At 39.7% G+C, this 26537-nt stretch overlaps 1 protein-coding gene and 1 pseudogene across 12 annotated transcripts in view; one reads left to right on the top strand and one right to left on the bottom strand.

The window, feature by feature from the left end:
• Nucleotides 1-26537, top strand: part of NCOA3 (nuclear receptor coactivator 3) — a 126216-nt gene that overhangs the window by 95881 nt on the left and 3798 nt on the right. For 3 of the 12 annotated variants that reach the window (XM_087445137.1, XM_087445138.1, XM_087445139.1), the window contains 19 exons: nucleotides 606-778; nucleotides 1255-1355; nucleotides 2654-2828; nucleotides 3221-3409; nucleotides 3587-3688; nucleotides 7012-7152; nucleotides 7436-7583; nucleotides 8313-8704; nucleotides 8881-9749; nucleotides 10725-10860; nucleotides 11889-12086; nucleotides 12472-12732; nucleotides 12832-12958; nucleotides 14241-14412; nucleotides 21384-21677; nucleotides 22769-22873; nucleotides 24482-24740; nucleotides 25799-25973; nucleotides 26326-26467. In XM_087445137.1, the coding sequence (XP_087301263.1) occupies nucleotides 606-778; nucleotides 1255-1355; nucleotides 2654-2828; nucleotides 3221-3409; nucleotides 3587-3688; nucleotides 7012-7152; nucleotides 7436-7583; nucleotides 8313-8704; nucleotides 8881-9749; nucleotides 10725-10860; nucleotides 11889-12086; nucleotides 12472-12732; nucleotides 12832-12958; nucleotides 14241-14412; nucleotides 21384-21677; nucleotides 22769-22873; nucleotides 24482-24740; nucleotides 25799-25973; nucleotides 26326-26467 (4159 nt within the window). Of the gene's footprint in view, nucleotides 1-605; nucleotides 779-1254; nucleotides 1356-2653; nucleotides 2829-3220; nucleotides 3410-3586; nucleotides 3689-7011; nucleotides 7153-7435; nucleotides 7584-8312; nucleotides 8705-8880; nucleotides 9750-10724; nucleotides 10861-11888; nucleotides 12087-12471; nucleotides 12733-12831; nucleotides 12959-14240; nucleotides 14413-21383; nucleotides 21678-21917; nucleotides 22098-22768; nucleotides 22874-24481; nucleotides 24741-25798; nucleotides 25974-26325; nucleotides 26468-26537 lie in introns of those variants that run through there. The other 9 variants (XM_087445147.1, XM_087445145.1, XM_087445142.1 and 6 more) reach the window with 9 other exon arrangements.
• On the bottom strand, nucleotides 5597-6409 carry LOC106801783 (small ribosomal subunit protein eS1 pseudogene; annotated as a pseudogene).

The raw sequence follows: 26537 nt of genomic DNA, 5'->3' as shown, positions 1-26537 counted from the left end.
GAATAGATAACCAAGATTATTACAAGTAAGAATCTTTCATATCCTTTAAGAACATGTTATAAGTTGATATTTTGCCATTTGTGAGGTTTCATCATTCTTTTCCTAAATGAAGTTATAAGTTTAAAAAATTGAAATAAAATACTGCATTTTATGCAGTGATACTCTGTAGCCTTTTTAGTATTTGCCCAGGTCAATATCATTTGAATGTTAATGTGGTAGCTGCAAAATAAAAAAAAAATTTACAATTGATAAAACCTCGTCATTAATAAGTAGCTACCACTTTTTTGTTATTATTTGTTAGTTGTTTTACTGTCTCCATGAGGTAAAGACTATTTATATTTATTGCCATTTTCCAGATGATAAAACTGAGACTAACTCTGCCCAAGGCCACTCTGCTAACAAAAAGGTGGACTTAAATTTAGATTTGCATGAATTTCTACTATATTGTACTACATACATCTCCAAGACAATGGTTGATAGTTTCTACTGGCTGAATTTTGTTTGTTTACATATGAAGGAAATGGTGTTGTATAGGGACTGATTTTGCTCACAGCTTTTGTGATAGGTATATTTATGGCTTTTTTTTTTTTTTTTCCCCTACTCAGTCTTACCTGCAGTGGTGAAAAGTGGAGACGAGAGCAGGAGAGTAAATATATTGAAGAATTGGCTGAACTGATATCTGCTAATCTTAGTGATATCGACAATTTCAATGTCAAACCAGATAAATGTGCAATTTTAAAGGAAACAGTAAGACAGATACGACAAATAAAAGAGCAAGGTAATACAAAGTAAGAAGAACACTCAGTTTTTTAGCAGGAACTTGTTAACTCAGTTATATTTACCTTTTTGCTACTTCATTGCTTAGCTAGGGAACTACTACTGATTGAGGCTAGCCTGTGTGGGCATGGACAAATGAGTTGACCAGCTTTGCTCTTTAGGAAATAGTTAATAGTTGGAAGAAGGCCATGGTTGCTCACTCTGTCACATGTTTGTTCCGTTTCAGGAAGCCATGGGATGGTACATTTAGTAGTAAAAGAGAATTTAGAGTATCTTCTGCTCTCCTGGGTAACTCTGAAGTTTAATTTTAACATTTAAAAATTGTAGCATCATCTTCTTATCAGGAAATGTCGTATATGTGCATATGCACCTGTGTGTGCGCGCGCATGCGTCTCTTTGTGTCTGTTCTGGGGACTATTTGAAGGTGGATTTAACTGATATATGTGCTATTTGTAGTACTGCCTTCTGTCTTTTCAGGAAAAGCTATTTCCAGTGATGATGATGTTCAGAAAGCTGATGTGTCTTCTACAGGACAAGGAGTTATTGATAAAGACTCCTTGGGACCACTTTTACTTCAGGCAAGGATAAGGTTTTAGCTATCTAGTAAGCTGTGTTGATTTAAAAAAAAATGATGACATTTTGGTTAGGAAATGAGAGCAAAAGTAAAATGTTTCTTTTTATGAGACAGAACTTAGTATTCTGAATATGGGGATGAAATACTTTTATATTTACAATATGCATAACTCAGGAGGCCCGGTGCGCCCCCCTGCCCACCTTATAAAAATATAGTTGCAAACTGAGAAAGCAAACAAAAAAAATACAAAGAGGCAAGAGAGGAAAGATAACCCATAATTTCACAAAGGTAATATTTGGGCATATTTTAGCTCAGACTTTTTTGAGCATTTTTGCATGATTGATTATATGGTGCACTACAGTTTTATATTTTTGAGAGGTTTTTTAAGACTTAAATGTGCTTGTTTTGTAAGTAAGTAGTTGTCTTAAATTAATCTGATTAACCTATAGCACTTACAGAATGTTTCTTACTTTAAAGCGGGGCCTGAAGCCCTTCATAAAGTTCACTTGTCAATTTTTTTGTTTCGACTAGCTTGCTCCAACTACTTTTTATGATCAATTCAATTCCTCTTTGTAAATTCTCATTAAGGAGTGATGTAGTTCCTGTAGCTTGACTTGGTATCAAATGAAAAAATAGGCAACACTAAGGATAATTTTCTCATTTTTAAAAGCTTTGAAGATGTAATTCTTCAAAAAATTAGATTAGACATTAATTCAGGTTTTATGTTGACTGTATTTGTCTTTTTTTTAAATGTCTTTTTATTTTTCATAAAACCCTGTAGTAATGGTGCTAATATTAATAGAAGTGGTGGCTGATAGTTGTTTGCAGTAATTGTTAAATGGCCAGTAATTTTTTCAAATTCTACTTAGTCCTAAGGCTGGTGTCGTAGTCTACTAGGGCTGCTATAACAAAGTACCACCGACTGGGTGGCTTAACCAACAGAAATTTATTTCTCACGTGTCTGGAGGCTGGAGGTCCAAGATCAAGGTGTCGGCAGGCTTGGTTTCTCCTGAGACCTCGCTCCTTGGTCTGTAGATGCTGCCTTCTCCTTGTCTCTTCACATGGTCTTTTCTCTGTGTGTGTGCATTCCTGGTGTCCCCTCTCCTCTCATAGGAACACCAGTCCTCTCGGGTTACAGCCCTACCCTAGTGACCTCATTCAACCTTAATCACCTCCTGAAAGGCCCTATCTCCAAATATAGTCACATTGAGGGTTAGGGCTGCAATGTATGAATCTCGGCAGCGGGTGGGGAGGGGATACAGTTCAGTCCCTCATGGCCAATATTAACATTTCCCACTTCAGGCATTGGATGGTTTCCTGTTTGTGGTGAATCGTGATGGAAACATTGTATTTGTGTCAGAAAATGTCACACAATACCTGCAGTATAAGCAAGAGGACCTGGTCAACACAAGTGTCTATAATATTTTGCACGAAGACGACAGGAAGGATTTTCTTAAGAACTTACCGAAATCTACAGGTAGGCTTTTAATGTGTATTTTCTAAATAAGGTAATTTTTTTTCTTGACCATTTCTTTGAAAATTGAATGTACCTTTTAGGAAGCCTAGTGATCAAACTTGTGTAGAAAAGCAAGTGATTAATAGCAAAATTTTCAAATACGACTTCAGTGAATTTAGAATTTGGTATACATTTCATGGGGCTAAAATGTACAGTGAGTTACAAAATATACAGTGAGATTTCCGTTGAAATTGAAATTATTCCAGTGTTTTATATATTGCCACTTTGAAATGTTAGTATAGAAATTACTGTGGAGAACATGTATAATGAGAAAAGATAACTTAAATTCTTAATGATAGTCATAGACTGACTTGCTAGCTTTTTAAAAACTCCTTTCAATTTGTTTTCCAAAGTTAATGGAGTTGCCTGGACAAATGAGACCCAGAGACAAAAAAGCCACACATTTAATTGCCGTATGTTGATGAAAACACCACATGATATTCTGGAAGACATAAACACTAGTCCTGAAATGCGCCAGAGATATGAAACAATGCAGTGCTTTGCCCTGTCTCAGCCACGAGCTATGATGGAGGAGGGGGAAGGTAAGAGGGATCCCATGTTTATGTGATATTTATCAATCAAATAGCAGCCAAATTTGTAGTTGTGTAATTTCCATTGTTGTAATTCTTCTTACTGAATGTCATGTCCTAACTCACCTACTGAACAGACATATCCAAAGGTTGATTATAATCCTTACCTGGTTCAACGTTTTATTGTAGATTTGCAATCCTGTATGATCTGTGTGGCACGGCGCATTACTACAGGAGAAAGAGCATTTCCATCAAACCCTGAAAGCTTTATTACTAGACATGATCTTTCAGGTAAAAACTATGTGTATATGTTTGTATACATTTTGTTCATTTTGAAAATTTTTATAAAAGTTAACTATTTCTACAGCCTGCACTATCATTTAAGTGCGTACACCCACTGTAAGGCATGCTTTGCCTGGATTATTTCCTATGTCTCTTATACAACCCTAACAGTGATGCCCTAAAACCTTTGGCATTTGAGTTGGGTATGTTGGATGGACACTTAAATCCCTCAAATAAATTAAAAAATAAAAGTAGAGGCACCTGACTTTCTCTACAAATGGCATTTCGAATCAGAAGTTAGTATTTCTTTTCTTTAACTTCAAACCCATTTTTCATAAAGAAACATGTTTTCAAAAATACATGTAATTTAATGAGAATTACTGAAACTAATTCTTGACATCAACATGAGTTTCGGTCATGGTCTGCTTTTTTTTTTTTTGGTTGGGAAAATTGGCCCTGAGCTAACATCTGTGCCCATCTTCCTCTACTTTATATGGGATGCTGGCAGAGCATGGCTTGATGAGCGGTGGGCAGGTCCGAGCCTGGGATCTGAACCAGTGAACCCCAAGGCCGCCAAAGTGGAGTGTGCGAGCTTAACCACTACGCCACTGGGCTACCTCCTGGTCTGCCCTTTTTTGACCCTGGGAGTAAAGAATTCAAGCCAGTATAGTTGATAAGGCACAATGATGAAATTAAATGTAATGGCAATATTATGTATAGTCATCTTCAGGGTCACTCTTCTGGTCATCTGACCCTGAATGGTGATGCCAAGGGTTTGTCACATAACCCTCCATCTCAGAGGTGAGGAAACAGTGGCCCGGTGACAGAGAGGTTGGTTACTTGTCCAAGATCATGGCTGATGAGAAGAGAATTTGCAGCTGGATCTGCCTGACGTCAAAGCCTGGACTGTTTGTGTCCACCACGTGAACCCTCAATAAGTAATTTGATAAAATGGAGTATGTTTAAACAGACACATAGCATAGCTATAGGCATTTTATGTATGTGTTTGTGCATGTATGTGTATTTATATACACATGTATATATATTGTATACACATACATGAATAACAATATTCTACTGTAAAAGATAGCTCTTTTCACATTCATCAGCCATTTTATGCCAGGCTCAGTTACTTGTCTTGAGGCTGCTTGAGATTAATTTTCACAGATGAAAAAGTATCAAAAAAAGTTCTTTGTATTATGAATTGACAATCTGTTTACGCTGATGATTATTGCTTTATATTGGAAAATCTTCCCTTTATTTATTCACCTTGAGATAGTCACACCTGGTGACAGGAATTTTTATGTGTTATCTTTTTAGAGTGGTTCTTTCTCAGCATTTGTTATGATTTGGCAGTCTAAGTTTTCTCCCTAAATAACAATACTTTACATTTGGTAACTGAAAATACTAAATAAAACAACTTTACCTAAGCAGTTTAGCAAGTGGAACCTTTAAAAATAATCTCACCAATATTTTCCCTTATTACAAAAGCAGAACATATTTATTATAAGGGTTAGAAATTACCAAGAAAAAGGATTAAATACTTTTGTCTGGTTAACATCTGAGAGCCATGTTATGGCAGTTGTGGTTGGTATCTTCTAGTTGCTGTCCATTCTTTCATAGGAGGGTTGTTGCACTCAATGTAAGACTGTTGTTGGCCTCTGGAGAGATTTTATCCTCTGTCCCTGATGTGTTTTATTTAATACACTTCTTCTGAGCATCTATTTTGTGTTTGTTGTGTGGCTCTCAGAGCTAAGCCAAGGGGAGGTGGTTGAGGGCAGATCATTCTTATTTTGGACACAGTGTACAACGTGTTTACTTTTTCCTGGAATGCATTTGTTCCTTCTCCCTAGTCCTGTTCCCCCCCCCCCCCAACTAATAAGATTTTTTTATTTGTTAGCCTTTAAGATCTGAGTTTTAGATAGATTCTTGGAGTGGTGGCTCATATCCATCAGCTCTCCAACATTAGTATCTTTCTCATCCCCAGTAGTTTTTCCAGAACTGTCTTGCACCATGAAGTTCCATGAGTTTTCCCAGTCCAAACTTGATTTTCTTCGGCATTATTACTTTTCTCACAAACACATCATAGAGAGGATAAATAGATTAACAAGCTTTTTCTGTATTTTTCCCAATCTGTCTGGAATCAAATTATTGACCACTTCTTTAAAGTCATTTGTCTATACCTCTTGGATCATGATTTCCATTAACTTCTGGATTTGGTGGACCTGTTGGTGCTAAGTATAAGAACTCATTTGGATCTGAGTATTGCATTTTTCAGTAAAACCTATGCAGAACAGACAAAAACAACTATTGGTAGTCTTGACATCAACATGAGCTTCAATCATAGTCTGACATGTTTGACCATGGAGCATATTTTGTCACAAAAATCCATGTCATGGATGTTGATCACATGGTTTCTGCCCTGGACATCATCACTAATTATTTTGAATTTTCTAAATGCAACTTCAGCATTCTGCAGATCAGCAAGTCTCATTTTAAAAGCATAACACCTGAGACCATCAGAGGCGATTTTAGTTCCTTGAGTCCTTGTGACTAGTGTTTCCCAGTATTTCTTATACTGGACACAGCTGGTGCTCTCACGACAGACCAGCCTTTCTTTAAAAACGCATCAACCACTTTCTTCTTGGTTCTCTTTTTCCCACTTTTTGTAAGGTGTTTGTTTTTGCTAACTGCCCTGTTGCTGCTTAGAAAGTGAAAAGGCTTAGTCATTTTTTAAGGACTATCTTCATGAAACCTTTAATTTCATAACATTTTTGTATATATTTCATCTCTCTGGTATATTTGTTGTTAAAGCAAAAGTTGTCAGAAACTTCCATACTTGTGGAAATCAGTATTCCACATACTTGGGTTAACCTTCCTAGTTTAGATTTTAAGTGTCCAAAAATGCACTCACCTCTCAGACAGAAAGAATTGTCCTTGCTAGCTGTTTAGGTAGGTATTTTCTCTTGCTTCATAGTTGCAGGGACAGAATAATCTCTTCAGATGAACAATTTTACTGGTAGATGTTATTTTTTTCTTTTAAATGAAAATGAACCTAAGGTTATCTTGATGCATTATATTCTGAACATGCAAAAAGTAAAAGGAGTTGTGTGATAACACTCTTAAGTCTATATAGCAGAACATTTAATGTGAGAGTATCCTGCAGGACTGTGTCCTTAAGAAGAACAGCTCTGGATATAGCAGAAATTTGTGCCAGAGAAAGTGGAATAGAGATTTAGTGTCTTTATTTTATTCTTCATTGCTAAGCCATGCAGTATGCAACCAGTAAATACTTCTGGGTCGGATTTCAATCTTTATTTTCTGTTTAATAGGAAAAGTTGTCACTATAGATACAAATTCACTGAGATCCTCCATGAGGCCCGGCTTTGAAGATATAATCCGAAGATGTATCCAGAGATTTTTTAGTCTTAATGATGGGCAGTCATGGTCCCAGAAACGTCACTATCAAGAAGGTAAAGAATTTCGAGGTTGATTCTTGATCTTGTTTGTCATTTTGTTTGGAATGCTATAAAGCGCTAAGTATATACATGACTGCTGTTGTTGTTTTTGTGCGTGTGGGGTAGGAAAATGATTCTTGAACATTCGTAGGTTAGCCTGTTCATACTTTGGTGTCGGCCCAGTTTTTCACTGGATTTTGAAAATGCTGGACTTGAAGAGTGTTTCCTTTCTCTCCTCTCCTATATGTATTTGTTTTGCCAATTGTAGTTACTAATCATGGGATATTTTCCCCAACAGCTTATATCCATGGTCATGCTGAAACCCCAGTGTATCGATTCTCTTTGGCTGATGGAACTATAGTGACTGCACAAACAAAAAGCAAACTCTTCCGAAATCCCGTAACAAATGACCGTCATGGTTTTGTCTCAACCCACTTTCTTCAGAGGTACTGTATTCTCATATTAAATGCAGCAGTTTTCTCAAAATGCTTCCTTATTAATGTAAAAAGGGAGAAATTTTAACAAGAGAAAAAGCAGGAACATTGTTGGATTTGCTGAAGTGAGTTTAGATTCCTGGATTATATATTTTAAGGTTATATTTTTATGTGAAAATGAGGATTTGTTCATTAAATAATTCTAGGAAAGCTGGGGGATGAGAAGGCTAGTAGTGGGTTAAAGAGCGTATAAAATCTGACTACTTCTGTTACCTTTTAATTTCTAATGATACATAACATTACATTGATTTAAAATTTGAAGGTAGACTTTAGGAATAAAGGATAGTTGCTCTTGTTGTTGCTAATGGTAAATGAGAAACACATAAAGGAGCAGAATATTCATCTGTTAATTATCTGGAGTAATTTACAAGCACCTCCAGGTTAACCTCTAGATATATAGCAACTCCTGTAAAGCCCTGCTGAGATTGCAGTTAATGTGGCTTTTGGCCCTTCACAGTGCTGTGGTGGTATCACTCATTGATTCTGTGGCTTGTTAAAAAGTATGTTGTTAGGTTAACAAATGATCAATATCTAGATTGTTATTGTCACTAGGTATTGGAATGGTGCCTAAGAAGTTAAGTTCCTGGGCACGCACTTAATCTTTTTTGAAAAATCTGATTCGGGGCTTCAATGCATGCCTGTAAGTTTTTAGTAAAAGTTTGGTGTTCTGTTTCTTTACAGGGAGCAGAACGGGTATAGACCAAACCCAAATCCTGTTGGACAAGGCATTAGACCTCCAGCAGCTGGATGCAATAGTTCGGTAGGCGGCATGAGCATGTCGCCAAACCAAGGCTTACAGATGCTGAGCAGCAGGACCTATGGCTTGGCTGAACCCAGCACCACAGGACAGTTGAGTGGAGCTAGGTATGGGGCTTCCAGTAGCATAGCTTCAGTGAACCCCGGGCCAGGCATGCAGTCACCATCTTCCTACCAGAACAACAACTATGGTCTCAACATGAGTAGCCCCCCACATGGGAGTCCTGGCCTTGTCTCCAACCAGCAGAATATCATGATTTCTCCTCGTAATCGCGGGAGTCCAAAGATGACTTCACATCAGTTTTCTCCTGTTGCAGGTATTTGTGTTGGCATTTCCTTATCTTTGTTTTTCCTTTTTCAGTAATTCTTCTCCATACCACTGTAATTCTTGTAAAGTTAATTCATTTTATAACAGAAACTTTGAAGAGCTAAGTGCTGTTTTGTTATAGCATCTGATAGTCTAATTCTTTTCTGAATTTTTCTCCAAATCCAGGTGTACACTCTCCCATGGGATCTTCTGGCAATACCGGGAGCCACAGCTTTTCTAGCAGCTCTCTCAGTGCTCTTCAAGCTATCAGTGAGGGCGTGGGGACTTCTCTTTTATCTACTCTGTCTTCACCAGGCCCCAAATTAGATAACTCGCCCAATATGAGTATAACCCAACCAAGTAAAGTGAACAGTCAGGATTCCAAGAGTCCCCTAGGCTTATATTGTGACCAGAATCCAGTGGAGAGTTCAATGTGTCAGTCAAATAGCAGAGATCACCTCAATGACAAAGAAAGTAAAGAGAGCAGTGTGGAAGGGTCAGAGAATCAAAGGGGTCCTCTAGAAAGCAAAGGTCATAAAAAATTACTGCAGTTACTTACCTGTTCTTCTGATGACCGGGGCCATTCCTCCTTGACCAACTCCCCCCTGGATTCAAGTTGTAAAGACGCTTCTGTTAGTGTCACCAGCCCCTCCGGGGTCTCCTCTTCAACATCTGGAGGAGTGTCCTCCACATCCAGTCTGCATGGGTCACTGCTACAGGAGAAGCACCGGATTTTGCACAAGTTGCTGCAAAATGGGAATTCACCAGCTGAGGTTGCCAAGATTACTGCAGAAGCCACTGGGAAAGACACCAGTAGTACAACATCTTGTGTGGAAGGAAATGTCAAGCAGGAGCAACTAAGTCCTAAGAAGAAGGAAAATAATGCACTGCTTAGATATCTGCTGGACAGGGACGATCCTAGCGATACACTCTCTAAAGAGCTACAGCCCAAAGTGGAAGGAGTGGACAGTAAGATGAGTCAGTGCAGCAGCTCCACCGTTCCTAGCTCAAGTCAAGAGAAAGACTCTAAAATTAAGACAGAAACAAATGAAGAGGTAATTTGTTTGCTATATATTCCAGCTTAGTCATTGTGCTTCATCATTGCATTTCTGTGTTAGAAAGACAATGTGTTAATACACAATTCTTCTATTTTAGGTTTATTTAATGGCAGTTAGTCTTGAGCTATGATTTCTTTGTAATTCTTTTGGGCATCAGTAAAGTGTATTATGATGCAATTTAGAAATATCAGATGTATGTGTTTTAAAATGTGACTATAACTCATTAGAAGCCAATTTGAAATTTTCCGTGGAGGTGTTTATTATTGGAATGAGCAGATTGGGTTATTAAGGGCATGGTGGAAAGAAAGAGGGAAAAAACACTTTTGTATTAAGCAACAAAATTTTCATTTTTTACCTGAAATCCACTTTCCATGTACACGATTGTGTTCTGTATAAGCATTTCCCAAACTCCACTTGAGGAACACTATTCTGGGAAACGTTAATATGCACCTGAAAAAATTAGTGTCTTGAAGAAGTCTTACTGTTAAGTTGTCTGTTTAACTTTGTTTAACCTAGTGTTCTCCAAATTTATTGACCAAAATCTCTTTTTAAAGCATGCCTATGAATATCTTGTTGAACATCAGCTTACTGCTTTTATTATTAATCATACTTGTTTTCAGAAGATATGTGCAGACATCTAGGCAGACATCTCTGTCAGCTAATAATCCTGACTAATGTTAGCTGGAAAATATCCTACAGTTTGAGAGTTAAACTTCTAGTGTAAATTAAAAAATGCCGTTTTGAAAGCACCTCCACACTCAAGGATTTATCTCAGTAGTTTAAACTGTTCTTACTTTCAAGGAAGATTAGGGACAGGTGTCATAATAAGCCAGCCTTCAAGTTGGACATTATCATTTCAGGTAACTAGTGTGTTTTACTTGTTCCAGTTTCATCGGTTTTATTCTGATGAATATGTTTATACCTATGTATCTAGGAATATACACAGGTTAATTTTTAAAATTTTATTTTCAGGGATCTGGAGACTTGGATAATTTAGATGCTATTCTTGGTGATCTGGCTAGTTCTGACTTTTACAATAATTCCATATCCACAAATGGTAGTAATCTGGGAACCAAGCAACAGATGTTTCAAGGAACTAATTCTCTGGGTAAGAAAGAACGAGGTTTTATTCTTGCTGCCTTTTAAACTTTTCTGCATACTTGTATGTACTCTTACACTGAGACTAGGATCTAACTAGCATTTATAACTTCAAAACACATACTCTGCCTCTCAGTTTCTTCTGCTAATTTATAATGTATGTGTTTTAAAAAGTTTTTTGGACATTTTCCTGTTTTTTTAAAATTTCCCATTTCTAACTAATATGATGCCAATAATCATGGGACCTACAGGAAAATGTTCATCTTTGGTTGCTCCAGATGAGTAGTAGGTATTAGGGCATATATTTTTCTTAGGCAAAGAGAATTGGATAAAAAAGCGCTAAAACTGTAGATCAAAACCTGTCCTGTGACACTTACGGAATCTTGTCATTTAGCTATGAGAGTTTTCTTCTTTGGTGTTTGCTGGTTCTTACCTAACCTCTCTCCTATAGCTATATGTTTCCTCATTCATTAACAATGATATATTGTATGTATCAATTGAAAAAGAATAATTCACAATTATCTGAAATGGTGGTTATTCATTTTCATTGACAATATTTTCTAAACTGAAATGGATAGTCAGATCAGTTGAGTAGACTGGAAAAAGAAAAAGGTTAGGAGGAAATTTTATCTTTCATTCCTTGTTTGATTAGAAGGCAGCTTACCTGGTTACATTTAATTGTGAAATTTCTCTAAAAACAGACAAGCCACTTAATAAGTATGCATATGGAAGAACCTCCAGGAATTTGAAACACTGGTAAATTTTCAATATTAAGTGAAACAGAATATGAATGACCATATCAGGCTACAGAACAGTACCCAATACTTCAGCCAACACTGAGACTCTTGTTTCTACTTTATTTGGAATATGAGGCTTTTTTTGTTAGTGCTTAGTGTTTATTTTGTAAAGCAAGACAGTGTTTGTTTTATTAAGAAAGACATTCTTGGGTGGATAGTATTAGCATTTGTGTCTTGTACTTGATTATTTATGTATTGAATCATCAGAGGATATTTATATATTGTGCTTCTATGTTTCCAGCAGGTTTGAGGAGTCCACAGTTGGTGCAGTCCATTCGTCCTCCATATAACCGAGCAGTGTCTCTAGATAGCCCTGTTTCCGTTGGCTCAAGTCCTCCAGTAAAGAATATCAGTGCTTTCCCCATGTTACCAAAGCAACCCATGTTGAGTGGGAATCCAAGAATGATGGATAGTCAGGAAAGTTATGGCTCAAATATGGGTATGTTATTTCTAGTTAGTATTTATGATTAAAAATTTCTTTTGGGAAAAGTAAATTTAAAATACATAAAGCCATTTAAGTAACTGGGATTAAGTAATAGAGTTTTGAATAACAGTAGCATAATGTTTCTTTCATGAGTATCCTCCATTTATTCCATGTCTTAGTTATTTAAACTCTTAAGGAAGCTTTTGGTCTAAGACATTTTCTACCCTGTAATGAACACATGGCAATAGTGGCCTACCAAAATGTCTTCATAGTTGGCTAGCCCTATTAGGATGGCAAAGCATTTTTTTGTGAAGGCCAATGCTGTTTATAATGACTGTACCTATGTAAGAAGGATTTCATTATAATATGGAAAAGACACTATCATTTCTACCTGTTTTAGGTGGACCAAACAGAAATGTGACTGTGAATCAGACTCCTTCTTCAGGAGAATGGGGCTTACCAAACTCAAAGGCCAGCAGGATGGAACCTATGAGTTCAAATTCCATGGGAAGACCGGGAGCAGATTATAATGCTTCTTTACCCAGAGCTGCAGTGGGTGCCGCAATGCCCACCTTGCCTCTTCGTTCCAATAGCATCCCAGGTGCGAGACCAATGTTGCAGCCACAGCAGCAGCAACAGCAGCAGCAGATGCTTCAAATGCGTAAGCATCCCCTTCATAAAAAAAGAAAATGAGATGTTTTAGAGTAATTTTTGCTATTGCCTTACTTGAAAATTTATTCTTTTCTTTTTGATCTCTCAGGGCCTGGTGAGATTCCCATGGGAATGGGGATCAGTCCTTATGGCCAAGCAGCACCGTCTACCCAGCCAGGTTCCTGGCCAGATGGCATGTTGTCTGTGGAACAAGGTCCTCATGGGACACAAAATAGGTGGGGCTTTATTATATGACTCTGTAGAAAATGTTAGCATCGGATAATCTAGAAAAGGGTCACAGCACAGGAACAAATTCTCTTTCTGAAAGAGAATGAGAAAAACTCTGTAATTGAAGTACTTTGTTGTCATCCAGGCTCTTCTCAGATAATTGTGTGTAAAGCGAGGCTGAGGCAGCAAGCAGTGGCATTCACGGGAAAGGGAGGAGACAGAACTGTGTTGTTCAGTGCTCAAGACCGTTGTGGTCAAACTTGAGACTCTTCTGTGAGGCGGTTGTTGTCTCTCGTAATGTACTAATCCTCCTCCATGAGTAGGGGGATAAATTAGCACCAGTTTGACAAGATAAATGACATTCAGACAGTAAACCTCAGTTTAGGCTTTTTCTGGAGAATTCATTTTTAAGGATTGGATAATTCTTTTCTAAAATTCTTTAAAACATTTCAGGCATGATGATGAAAGTGAACTATAGCCCTTTATTTTTGTGAAAGAAAGATTGTGGATTATGTCTGTATTTCATTTTTATTTATCTTGGTCAGTAACTCACTTGCCTGAAAGAGGCCATCTGTCAATGTTAATTCTAACTTGAATTCTACAATAAATTAGCAAAGAAAAAATGAACTGATTTGTTGAGTAGACAGTGATGTAACTACGTGAGTTTATTAACTGGGTACTTCTCTACCCAGTAGAGAACAAATAGTTTCATCACAGAATTTTTCTGAGGCAGGATAGATGTCTAGCTCCATGCCCCTTTAATGTGTTGGAGAACTGTGGCACCTTGCTGTGGGTATGTGGAGTTGTATTATACTTGTCAGTACATGAGCTCTGTGGGCCAAGTATAACAAAAAGTTACTTGGCGGTTCCCAGGCTCAGTTCATTGGTAGTTCAACATTTCTATCCCTTTTTCTGTTCTTTTGTTGATTTCTGCAACTACTACCACCTCTATTCTTGTAGGGTCTTGAAAACAGCACCCTCTTCCATCCCAGTCATTACTCCCCTCTCCCCCACCAATCTCTGTTATCCCCCAAATGCCTACAGGTCTAGCAGTTACGTTTTGGTGGTCTAGCTAGGGTAGTCGCAGGTGGCCTGGTGGGGTTTCAAATGACGGGCCTTAAATTTAAATTGATGCCATTTGCTCTTCTCTGCTGCTGCTCAGTTGGTTTATTATTATACGTGTAGTATTCGAGTTATTATGGCATATTAAAAATATTGTGCATGGTTACTGTGACTTTTTTTTCCCAAGAGGAAAAGCATCATTGAGATTGATTGCAAGTCTCTTTTTAGGCCACTTCTTAGGAGTTCCCTAGATGATCTCCTTGGGCCACCTTCTAACCTAGAAGGCCAGAGTGATGAAAGAGCATTGCTGGACCAGCTGCACACTCTCCTGAGCAACACGGATGCCACGGGCCTGGAAGAAATTGACAGAGCTCTGGGCATCCCTGAACTTGTAAATCAAGTAGGTAGCATTAACATGGGTATAGAAGTGTGCGTGTGAGTGTACATCCCTGAAGCCATGCAGAAGAATGCCTCTGTGTGTGTGTTTCCTGTTACTTCAGTTACATCACTACATTCATGGATACCAGCATTAAATTTAGAAAATATGCTTTTATAATTGTGTTATCACTTTCAGCAACCTGTTATTTTATAAAGATGTCAGATTTTAGGCAAGCATAGAAATGATCTGATAAAACTACTATAGTTTTTAAAATGCTTCTTTTTACTTATGTTAATAGTTCTCATTTTTATAATTACCTCTCTCTACTATCTAGCCAACCAGTATATACTCTGAGGAGGCAAACATTTTTTATGTTAAACCCCATTTGCAGTGGTAAGTCTGTGAACATCTCACTGTCATTTCCTATTCCCAGTTACAGTCGTCACTCAGTAACCACGGGGGATTGGTTCCAGGACCCCCGGGGATACCCAAATCTGCTCCTTCTCAAGTCCCTCATATAAAATGGCGTAGTATTTGCGTATAATCCACACATCCTCCTATATAGTTTAAATCATCTCTAGATTACTTATAATACCTAATACAATGTAAATGCTATACAAATTGTTGTTGTACTGCATTGTTTAGGGAATAATGACAAGGAAAAATGTCTGTACATGTTCTGTACAGACGCAACTGTCGTAGGCCTTTTGATCCACGGTTGGTTGAGTCCACAGATGTGAAACCTGTGGATATGGAGGCTGGGCTGACTTTACCTATGCAACCTTATTTGTGAATATGCCATTCACAAATATGTGTTTTTGAAACATACATTTGCATTGGCTGTTCTCATTTAAAGGATTTGTGTGTGGGGGCACTGTATAGGTCTGTGCATTCAACAATAAGCAGGAGAGATCCTCAGGGATTTCTTAGTCCTTGTTGGGGAGACAAATGTGTACACAAGGAATTATGCTACAACATGGCACACGCTGTCACAGAACTTTTTAATGGGTGGCTGGGAAACAGAGCAGTGATGATGTATACCTCCAGGGGTATCAGTCACATGTGACCCTGGCACTGAAGAGTGGTGTGTAACCTGGCTCTGTGTGACCCACACATCACTGAAGAGTGATGTGTGGGTCACACAGAGACCAAGAAGCTTGAACTGCCTACATACTTTTAATACATAAAAGTGTGTATTAAAAAAATGTTAAAAATCTTCTATAATTCTGGCACAAAAAATTATCAGTAACTTTTGAGTATATCTTAAAAAAAAAAAGAGTGGACTGAAACACTTTTGTAACCTGTTTTACTTTACAAAAATCATCATCGCCATCTTTTTCTGTTTAATATATACAGCTTTAATTTTAATGGTCAAATAGTATCATATTGAACACAATTTATTTAACCAATTCTCTACTGATGAAAATTTAAATTGTTCCTAAGTATTCTTTATTGTAAAGAATTCTATGAATTACTCACATCTTGTTCACTTAGTCTGTTTTCTTAGATGCAGTCCAAGAGAAAGGATGATTGGGCTAGAGGGGATACATATTTTAGAGATTTTGCTACATATTTTCAGGTTGTTTTCCTGAAAAATCATAGAGCTGCTTTTCCACAGTGGAGGGCGACGATTTGAGTTCCTCACCCTCACAAGCTCTGAGCTGCTGTGGCCCATGTAGACAAAAGAACACACACAGTGTGGATGAGCAAGTGACAAAGCAAATACTCAGTGTGATCATTCCTTTAAATCTTTTCCAGTCTGATGGGCAGCAAAGATACTTGTTTTAAATTGTATTTTGTTGATTGTAAGACTGAACATATTTTGTGTTTTTTGGCCATTTAGATGTGTTTTTTAATAGATTTCTGATGGGGTTTTTATTTTGTTGATTGCAGCAGTCCTTTATGTTTAGTTACTGATTTATGTGTTGATTCCTTCATTTAACAAATAATTTGTCTTCTGTATCAGAATCAGTCTTTTATTAGAAGCTGAGTAGCAATAGTGAACACATTAGTTCCTGCTCCCAGAGCTCACATCCCACTGGGCAAGGCAAACATCAGGCAAGGGACCACACAGATAGAAGTAGGCGTGGTGTAACAGAGGTTATGAGGAAGGGCATGTGATGCTATGAGACTGTACCATACAGGGACCTTTTCTTAGGGTGGGGGATCAAATATTTTCTCTACAAAACTCGTGTCTGAGCTGCGATTTGAAGAATGACTATTAACTAGTCTAATATGTTACAAAATAGTTTTCCCAGTTTCTTTTTAGTTGGGGCTTGTTTGTAGTTTTGTTCTTTAGTTTAAAAATGTTTGTGTTTTCTGGGCCGGCCCTGTGGCTTAGCGGTTGAGTGCACGCACTCTGCTGCTGGCGGCCCGGGTTCGGATCCCGGGCGCGCACCGACGCACTGCTTCTCTGGCCATGCTGAGGCCGCGTCCCACATACAGCAACTAGAAGGATGTGCAGCTATGACATACAACTATCTACTGGGGCTTTGTGGGGAAAAAAATAAATAAATGAAATTATATAAAAAAAAATGTTTGTGTTTTTACATTCAAGATGATGAGATAAAGAATAACTGGGGACTGGACTTGAATGGTCAGGAAAATGTTTTCTGGGGAGTTGACATATAAGCCGACACTTGAAAGATGAGAAAGAGCCAGCTATGGGAAAAGCTAGGGGAAGAACGTTCCAGAAGAGGTACAGCTAACTCAGTGGTCCTTAGGTGGGAAAGAGTTTGGGGGTTCTCGTAAGTGACTGAAAGGCAGCAAGAGCAGAGAGGGATTGGAGAGGTAAATAGAGTTTTGGTTCCACAAAGCCATCTTAAGGAGTCTGGAATTTTTCTACTCCATTGGGAAGCCATGAAAGATTTTAAGCAGGATAGTGATGAGACCTGCTTTCCTTTTTTGTTATAATTAATTTTTATTTTTAGCATAGTAACCTGTTTATAACTTAAAAATAAAATGATATGAAAATATACTTATTGAAGAAGCGTAGACACTTGCCCCACTCAGAGATAGTGAAACTCAGCTCTTTGTTTTGGTAATATTTCTAAGTAATATGCTTATGAAGCTATTTCTTTATCAACTTCAGTCTGTATCTATTAATTTCCTGATATGATAGTTGACTGTGTATTCATAGTCCCTTGTCTAAGCACCTTGGGATCAGATATGCTTTGGAATTTGGGAATTTTTGGATTTTAGAAAGGTAAAATGATGCATATTTACCATATATTCCACAATACCCCTGGTGCAGTTCTGAGCAGTAGCCTGTGATCAAACATGCTAATACGTCTACAGCAAAATACGTAAATAGTCACGCTAAGTGGGATACGTAGAGATTTTGCATTGCTTCATGTAAGATTAGGTCAGGTTTTGCTGTTACATACATTTGGTGTTAATGAAAAATTGTTAGTTTTTTTAGAGCTTTTTTGGAATTTTGGATAAGAAATTGTTGATCTGTATTTACCCTCTCTTCCTCCAATGTGCACAATCATACCCATACCCACTGCATACACACGGGCACGTGCTTTCTCTGTACGCCCAGTGTAATTATGTCTTTTGTTGTTAAATAGGTGGTCAGTAAGTACTTACATTATTTTGGCTCATTGCTGGGCCAGGTATAGTTTGTATAGGTTTTTGTTTTTGGTTTGTTTGTTTGGAGTTAATTGCCTTCTCTTTCTATTTGCTTTGTTTTCTACACTTAACTGCTAGTTCTCCCCAGATACTTCAACAGAACTATAAAATTTCTCTTAGTTTTTTTCTCCATGTGTTTAGACACACTGGATAATCCATCAGTTCGTTCCCTCCCTCTTGAGTTCTCTGCCCCTCTGTTTTACTCTGTCCTGTGAGGCAGGTCTAGAAGTCAGTCATTGTCCCTCTTCTCCTATGTTGGATCCTCAGTGTCCTGAACCCCAGGCTGTTTTCTTTCTTGATTTACATCTTTGTTTTGCTGAAACACAATTGCTGTTAACTTCTCCGGCCCTACTGCATGAGGTATAATGTTTTGGTCATTATGTGTCTGAAAATATCTTCATTCCATCCTTCCCCCGTGTTTGGCTGTGTATTAAGTTCTAGGTTGAAAATAATTTCCTCTTAGAATTTTGAGAGAATTGTTCCATAGTTTTCTGGCATCCAGTGTTGCCGCTGACTCAGATTCCAGTCTGGTTCCTGTTCTTTTGTGTGTGACCCATTTATTCTCGTTGGAATTGTTCGGGAACTTCTCTCTGAAATTTCGTGGTGCCCCGTCTTGGCATGGGTGTTGTTTCATTCATTCTGCTGAATATTAGATGCACTGATATCCCCTTTGGTTTGGGGGCATTTTCTTGTACCATTTCTTTAATAATTTTATCTGTTTTTCTGATCTTTCTTTCTGGGATGTCTGTTGATGTGAGTGTTATAGTGATTCTGTGTTTTCTTATCTTCTCTATTTTTCTTTAAGTTACTTTTTATCTGTTTGAGTCACTTTCGTGTTGGAAGCTTTCATCACCAAATATCTGGTGATCCTTGACTATATATATTTAAGAACAATGTATTAAAAAGCAAGATCAGTTTTCTTCACTGGAAGTGATGGGCAGGGTGGGGGTGGGGAGACTGGGGCTGGCCTTTTTATTTCAGGACTTCCCCAATTGCAGCATGTGGAGTCGTGTCCCCTCACCCCCCTCAGTACAGCTTTTCTGGAGAGGAGTCCCCCGCTTTTTGCCTGGCAATTTTTTATTACCTGGTTGCATTTTTGGAGCTTGGGTGGGGAGGCAAGTTGATGATCACATAGTGTTAAGATATAAAATTATATAAAATTTTATTAGAAATTATAAATATAGACAAGATTTCCTGTTTTCAGCCTCTGCCCTGTTCATGCCCTCTGCTGCACTTGGTGTCCCTAACCAAGGCCCTTGGGGGAGTAGGTACTCCTTCGGGGGAGTACAGCCACTTGAGTCTATGGAATTGGGGAGCAGGCTGAGGGCAGGGAGGTAGTTGCTCCCCTGCTCTGTACTCAGACTCCTAACCAACCCCTGTGTGAGCACTCTGCCTGACCCTCTGCCGTCGCCAGTGGAGTCTCTCATTGCTTGATTCTTGTGTGTTTCCCTCTGCAGGCAGATAGGTCTCAGTTTCTCTGCTCTGTAGAGTTGGTTACTCCTCTCTTCACTTTCTGTCTTCCAGATACCTTTCGAAATATTGGATCTGGTTGCCTTCCTTATTCTCATTGTTTTGTGGTTAAATACTAATTTTAAGTCTTTGCTGTTAGTTTAGTAGGGTTAGCAAGAGAAAGGAGGTGAACATGTGCAATCAGTCTGTCGTGTTTAAACTTAAGGTGTGATTTACTTTCTAAAGGTGTCTCATTGCTGTCTGGAGAAGGGCATTGGTATGATGGGCAAAGTAGAGGCACAGTTGCCAGTTACTGCAAGAGTCCAAGAAGTGTCTTGGGAGGGTCGTGGCCATGGAATGGAAAGAAAGGAGGGATACACAATGTGTCATGGAAGAAAAACGGATCGGACTTGGTGGACCGTGTGTGCACGTGCATGCATGCGCACACTTGGAAAGGGAGAATGTGAAGAATCTAGATTGCTAGCTTTTAGTTCTGGGTGAATGGTGTTGCCATGTATTGCCATATAGGGAAGACTGGAGGAGAATCAGGTTTTTCTCAGGGAGGGGCTTTTGGGGATCATGACTTCTGTTTTCTACATGTTAAGTTTGAGATACCTGAGACATCCAGGTAAAGATGTTAAGTAGACATTTGCATAAGCAGAATTAGAGTTCAGAGACATTTGAGCTAGAGACAAAAATTTGGCAGTTGTCACTAGTGGGTGAGAACATCAAAGTAGAAATGTAGTGCGAGAAAAGAAGGTGTGGCCTAGGACTGAATCCTGGTGAACTCTTAACCTTCTTCCAAGGAGAAGTCATTGAGGTGGGAGAACATTGAGAGTGGTGTCACAGTCACAGTGGGGTGAAGTATGCTTTAAGGCGAGAGTTGACCCGGCTGTTGACTGCACACTTGGCGTTCTGTGCCATGGATAAGAAGATAAAGGTGGGTGCAGTACCTGACCCACACCCTCTCGTCTTAGCATGACAGGCTCTTCCCTCCTTCAGAATATTTATTTTTACTACTTTTTCCGTCACCCCTTGGACATTATTTTGTATACATTCTTAGCATGTGGAGAAGTGATGACTGGCACGTGACAGGCACTTAAATACTTGTTGAATGAATGTGGTCCCCCTCACCATGTACAAATAGTAGTGGATGACCACCTTTAGGTTTTGTTCAACTGGCATATACATGTCAGGGAGTATCACTTTTCTTGATTTACCTGTCTCTACCAAAATCACCTCTTGGCTCCTTCAAAAACATTCTTTAGGGGCTGGCCCGGTGGCACAGGGGTTAAGTGCACATGCTCCGCTTCGGCGGCCCGGGGTTCGCAGGTTCGGATCCCGGGCGTGCACCGATGCACCGCTTGTCAAGCCATACTGTGGTGGCATCCCATATAAAGTAGAGGAAGATGGGCACAGATGTTAGCCCAGGGTCCATCTTCCTTAGCAAAAAGAGGACGATTGGCATTGGATGTTAGCTCAGGGCTAATGTTCCTCACCAAAAAAAAAAAAAAAATTGTACAGATAACATGAGAATTCATTGATCACAATGATTTTAATTGATTTATTTTATACTTGGCATGGGAGGTCCATGTTGGTACAGAAATCTGGTCTGAAACAAATAGTGTTTCTTCTGGTACTCAATGCTTTGTAGATATTTGGCTCAGAAAATATGAGTGTCTATCTGTGTGAGACCTTGTGCTAGGTACGAGGACACAGCTGTGAAAAGATGGGGCGTGGTCTGTGTTCTCATGGAACTTCAGACAATGAACTTGATTTTGCTTTTGAAATTCTGCAGCGTCATTGTTCACATATATTGACTTTTATTTTTCACCTTTAGAGCATTTGATTTCTGTTGCTTTCTCAGATGACTTCGACTTCACTGTTCATTTATGTGTTTGATGTTTAAGGGACAAGCTTTGGAGCCCAAACAGGATGCTTTTCAAGGTCAAGAGGCGGCAGTAATGATGGATCAGAAGGCAGCGTTATATGGGCAGACATATCCGGCACAGGGGCCTCCAATGCAAGGGGGCTTTAATCTTCAGGGACAATCACCATCTTTTAACTCTATGATGAATCAGATGAACCAGCAAGGCAGTTTTCCTCTCCAAGGAATGCACCCAAGGGCCAACCTCATGAGACCCCGGACAAACACCCCCAAGCAACTCAGAATGCAGCTTCAGCAGAGGCTACAGGGCCAGCAGGTAACCAGCCTCATGCTCTGCCTTGGCCCAAAGTGGCTTTCCCTTGGCCTGCTCTTCTCTAATTTATTGTCAGACTGTGTTCTTCAGAGCTCTTGCCACTGGTTCTGTATTCCTCGTCAACTAAACAGATTCCTTTTGTTTTCACTTTGGTCTAACATTTTATTTGTACAGGTGGTTCTTTATTAGGGAGTGGTCCTGCTAGAGCTGGATACCTTTCTATAAGGATATTCTATTGTACAGGTTAAAAAATAGAAGTCAGAGAGGATTGCTCTTGGGGCAGAAGAGAAAAATCTTTCTTGATGACTTCGTAGTCTTAGAGGTAGATAACTTCTATTTTTTACAAAGTCCTTAATATTAATAACCAAGTATTGAAACCTTATTGATTTGAGCATTCTTTTTATGGAACCTCTGCTTTCTAGATGTTTTATAAAACTTGAACTCTCTTAATATTCTAAGGTAAGACTTCTATTTTTTTCATTGTTTTCATAATCCCCAACAAATCTTTTAAAATATAATTATTTATATTGTGTCTTAGCTGTGCTGAGTTATTAAATGTGGCAGAACTGAACCATGTAAGCAGAAGAGTGAGCGAGTTTAGAATCCAGCAAGCCAGAAACTCTTCTGGAAAGCTGTGTTAATGTGTTCATGGTATCATTTTACTTTCTACCATTTCTTTCCACTAAAAGTTGCATAGGAAAAGGCAACAGAATAGGTGGCTTATTCAGTGTTACTCTGATCAAGTTACAGCTATTTCCCTAATGGCCAAAATAATCCCAGAGAAAATCTGACTTTATAAATCCTTTGATTTCCTCCAGTCCTTTGAAGATATTCTTTAAGCTGTAAAATTGCACTTTTACTTTTCCTCCTGATGCCAGACAATAAAGCATCATATGCTAGCCAAGGACTTTGCAGCATGAACTTTCTTGAAGTGTGAAAGTGTATCCGTTCAGCTTAGCTGTGATTTAACCAGGTTAATGGGTTTGGAGATGCCATCTTGACCTTCCTTGCTGGGTGGTGCTGAGGATTTGGAGGGCTATTTGGGGCACATTAACACGCTCCCCTTGCATCCTAACCAACTTGTCTCTCCTCAGTTTTTGAATCAGAGCCGTCAGGCACTTGAAATGAAAATGGAAAACCCCACTGCTGGTGGTGCGGCGGTGATGAGGCCCATGATGCAGCCCCAGGTAAACTCCCAGGTGAGAAGAGCAAGTCTCCATGTTCCCTGCCGTGTGCTCAGCACAGGGCCTGGCCTATGGTTGGCTCTCAGTAAATGTTTGTTAAACAAATAAAGTAATTCCACATTTCTTGTGTAAGAAACCATCCCCTGGTCCCATCACAGTTCCTTTTCCATTCTTCTCTTCTGCTGGTGACTAGGAAGAATCAGAGGAGGAGAGGTCCTTTTATTAAAACCACTGATTTGTGTTTTTTAAATTAATTCCCTTTGTGATCAATTGCTGTGTTGTGAAAACAGCTATCACTTACTTTTTAGGAATTTAAAATAATAAATCTGTAAACATTTCTCTGTTCCTGGATTATGAAATCACATGCTCACTAGGTAAAATTTGAAATTATTAGAAGTATAAAGAAGAAAATAAATAATACATAATCCTACTCTCAGTGATAACTTCTGAGATGACCTGTTTCCCAAGGTGGGAGGGATGACATTAAAGTTTTCTCTACCTCCAGCCCCAGGTGAAGACTGTATTAAGGTATTTTCTTAATGTGCACGAGGCAGATGATGACTACACGAAAACCCTTTACTGTGGTTGGAAATATCGTTCATAATTATTGTTAAAAGAACAAACACTGAAATGCCCAGTTTTCACTGTCTTAGCCCTACTTGGAGGTACTGATATCTGCATTTTCTTGATAATCAGACATCCTGTGTAAGCCAAACTAGGATGCCCTCCAAAAAGATAATAGAAGTTTGCTTTTTGGAGATGACCTCTCCCAGCTGGTAGAGCCCAGTCAGCTTCTGTATCCAGTGCTCTGATCATGTCCCCTCCTTAACCCCCAGAAAGCTTCTCCTCACCCTCCACCCCTTCTTTCAGAAGGTTTTAAGAGACTATAAGACCTTGTGAGGTGGCTTTCTGCTTTTCTGAGTATGACTCCATCTTTTTCTTTGGTTTCCTTCTTGTTTCAAACCCCGCTGCCTGCCCCCCTACCCCATTCCTGCTCTTTTTCTTCTTGTAGTTTTATTTCATAGTTTCTGAAAAGTTTGTCCTCTAATTCTACCCCTAAATGGTCTCTCACTTTGAGGAATGTTTCTGACTATGTTAAAGCTTGACAACTTGTCTGCTTTTGTCTCCTAGCCCCAAATAATTTTCAGGTCCCTGTTCTGCAGCCCGTGCGCCACCCCCCCCCCCCCCCCATAAGCCAGAAAGCCATTACCAGAATGAGAATTGTTCATTTTTCCTTTTTTGTAATGATAAAGAAAGGCATTAGGGGGGCTGGCCCGGTGGCACAGCGGTTAAGTCTGTGCACTCCGCTGTGGTGGCCCCGGGTTCACAGGTTCGGATCCGCAGCGTGCACCGACGCACTGCTTGTCAAGCCATGCTGTGGCGGCATCCCATATAAAGTAGAGGAAGATGGGCACAGATGTTAGCCCAGGACCAGTCTTCCTCAGCAAAATGAGAAGGATTGGCATCAGATGTTAGCTCAGGGCTGATCTTCCTCACACAGAAAAAAGAAAGGCATTGGGTGATTTTTCTCTCTGATACCTAATGTATTGTCGGGGTGCTGTATGTATGAAATTGGCTGGTTCTTGCTGTATGTGTATAATTGCATTCTTTCTTGGGTATTAGCAGGGTTTTCTTAATGCCCAGATGGTCACCCAGCGCAGCAGGGAGCTGCTGAGTCATCACTTCCGACAGCAGAGGGTGGCGATGATGATGCAGCAGCAGCAGCAGCAGCAGCAGCAGCAGCAGCAGCAGCAGCAGCAGCAAGCCCAGGCCTTCAGCCCGCCCCCTAACGTGACTGCTTCCCCCAGCATGGATGGGGTTTTGACAGGGCCTATGATGCCACAAGCGCCACCCCAGCAGTTCCCCTATCCACCAAATTATGGTAAACCTGACAGTGAGAATGTTTTCCCCAAAGAACATTACTAGGACATAAGATTCACTAGATCTGTTGCATATTGAAAACAAAAATACTATTTACTCCCTCTTGTTATTTCACAAGAAAAATGAAATTAATTAAAAATAACTAAACTAAAATGTCTCCTGCAGTGCACAGGTAATTGTAATTGAGGTAGTTGTTCTATCATAGTTGAGTATTTTTTTTCAGGTCTTGTTTTTTCAGCTCCCCACATCTTAATTTGGAAGAAACTCCCAGGTTTCCCCCTCTGCTGCGTATGTCCCAGTAGAGGGAACTCTATAAGCCCTGAATGCTTGATCAAGTCAGTGAGAGGAATGCACTATGTGGGCTTTTGAGTTCTTTTTCTTGGTGTCTTGGACAGATTATTAATCATGATAATGCATATCCCTCTTCAGGCCAGCCTTTGAGAGGTTCCAGGAACATGGTGGGATTGGGGGTGGAGGTATCTACTGGAGAGATTACATTTTAGGATGCATCCCTGCCAGCCAGGGGCAGTAGCTCTTCTGCCCTCGAAAGAGGGACAGAGTGATGTGAGTAGTGTGATCTGGAGTCCTTTTTGTACAGAAAGCTCATTGATACGACAACCCTTCAAGTGACCTAGACAGCGTGCTTCTGTAGTAAGCTCGTTCCTCTAGTTGTCATCTTGGTGAGAGGCACGAATAACTGGCAGGCAGCATCGTGTAGCACTTGATATCTCACACTATCACCTTCCCCTGCCATTTAGAAAAGAACATAGAGGGCCGGCCCTGTGGCTTAGCGGTTAAGTGCGCGCGCTCTGCTGCTGGCGGCCCGGGTTCGGATCCCGGGCGCGCACCGACGCACCGCTTCTCTGGCCATGCTGAGGCTGCGTCCCACATACAGCAACTAGAAAGATGTGCAGCTATGACATACAACTATCTGCCAGGGCTTTGGGGGAAAAAAATAAATAAATAAAATTTAAAAAAAAGAACATAGAAAGCTGATATTCTAAGGAGGCAGCATTTGAGCATTGTGATTTTTTTCTTTTTCTTCTTTCTTTTTTAAAGGGATGGGACAACAGTCAGATCCAGCCTTTGGTCGAGTGTCTAGTCCGCCCAGCGCAATGATGTCATCAAGAATGGGTCCCTCCCAGAATCCCATGATGCAGCACCCTCAGACTGCACCCATGTATCAGTCCTCAGAAATGAAGGGCTGGCCATCAGGAAACCTGGCCAGGAACAGGTAAAGAACAGGGACTTCCAAAGTCATTCACATTCTAGTGCCAGAAGTTCAGGAAATTAATCTCTGCATTTTTTAGTCAAGCCTGTTTGGATGGAGAGATCAAAAAAATCTGGGTTCATATTAGAAAATGTTATTTGGCTCATCCATTTTGAGAATCCTTCCTCCAGTGCACACATCCATGAGGTGTTGAGTACAGACAGCTGTGAAAAGTAGAAGGCAGGCTATCAGGGAGTTTTCTCTCTCATGTTCTCTGCTTAAGTACAGCGACATTTGACTAAATTGTGATAGTCTCTGTGTGCATATCCTGGGTTACTAAAACGACCCAGGAGGTGATTTCACACTTTCTTTACAGCTCCTTTTCCCAGCAGCAGTTTGCCCAGCAGGGGACTCCTGCGGCGTATGGCATGGTGCACATGAATGGCAGCAGCGGTCCCATGGGACAGATGACCATGAACTCCCTGCCTCTGTCGGGCGTGCCCATGGGCCCTGATCAGGTACAGGATCTATTCTTGACCTTTCTCAAAAAGTTGTCCCCCAACTGTAATCTAAAGGTGTTAGGTAAAT

This window comes from Ceratotherium simum, chromosome 21 (assembly GCF_057802395.1).
Source record: "Ceratotherium simum simum isolate JZ-2026a chromosome 21, ASM5780239v1, whole genome shotgun sequence".
Taxonomy (NCBI): domain Eukaryota; kingdom Metazoa; phylum Chordata; class Mammalia; order Perissodactyla; family Rhinocerotidae; genus Ceratotherium; species Ceratotherium simum.
The sequence above is the reverse complement of the archived record's forward strand: the minus strand, read 5'-3'. Positions and strand labels throughout refer to the sequence as shown.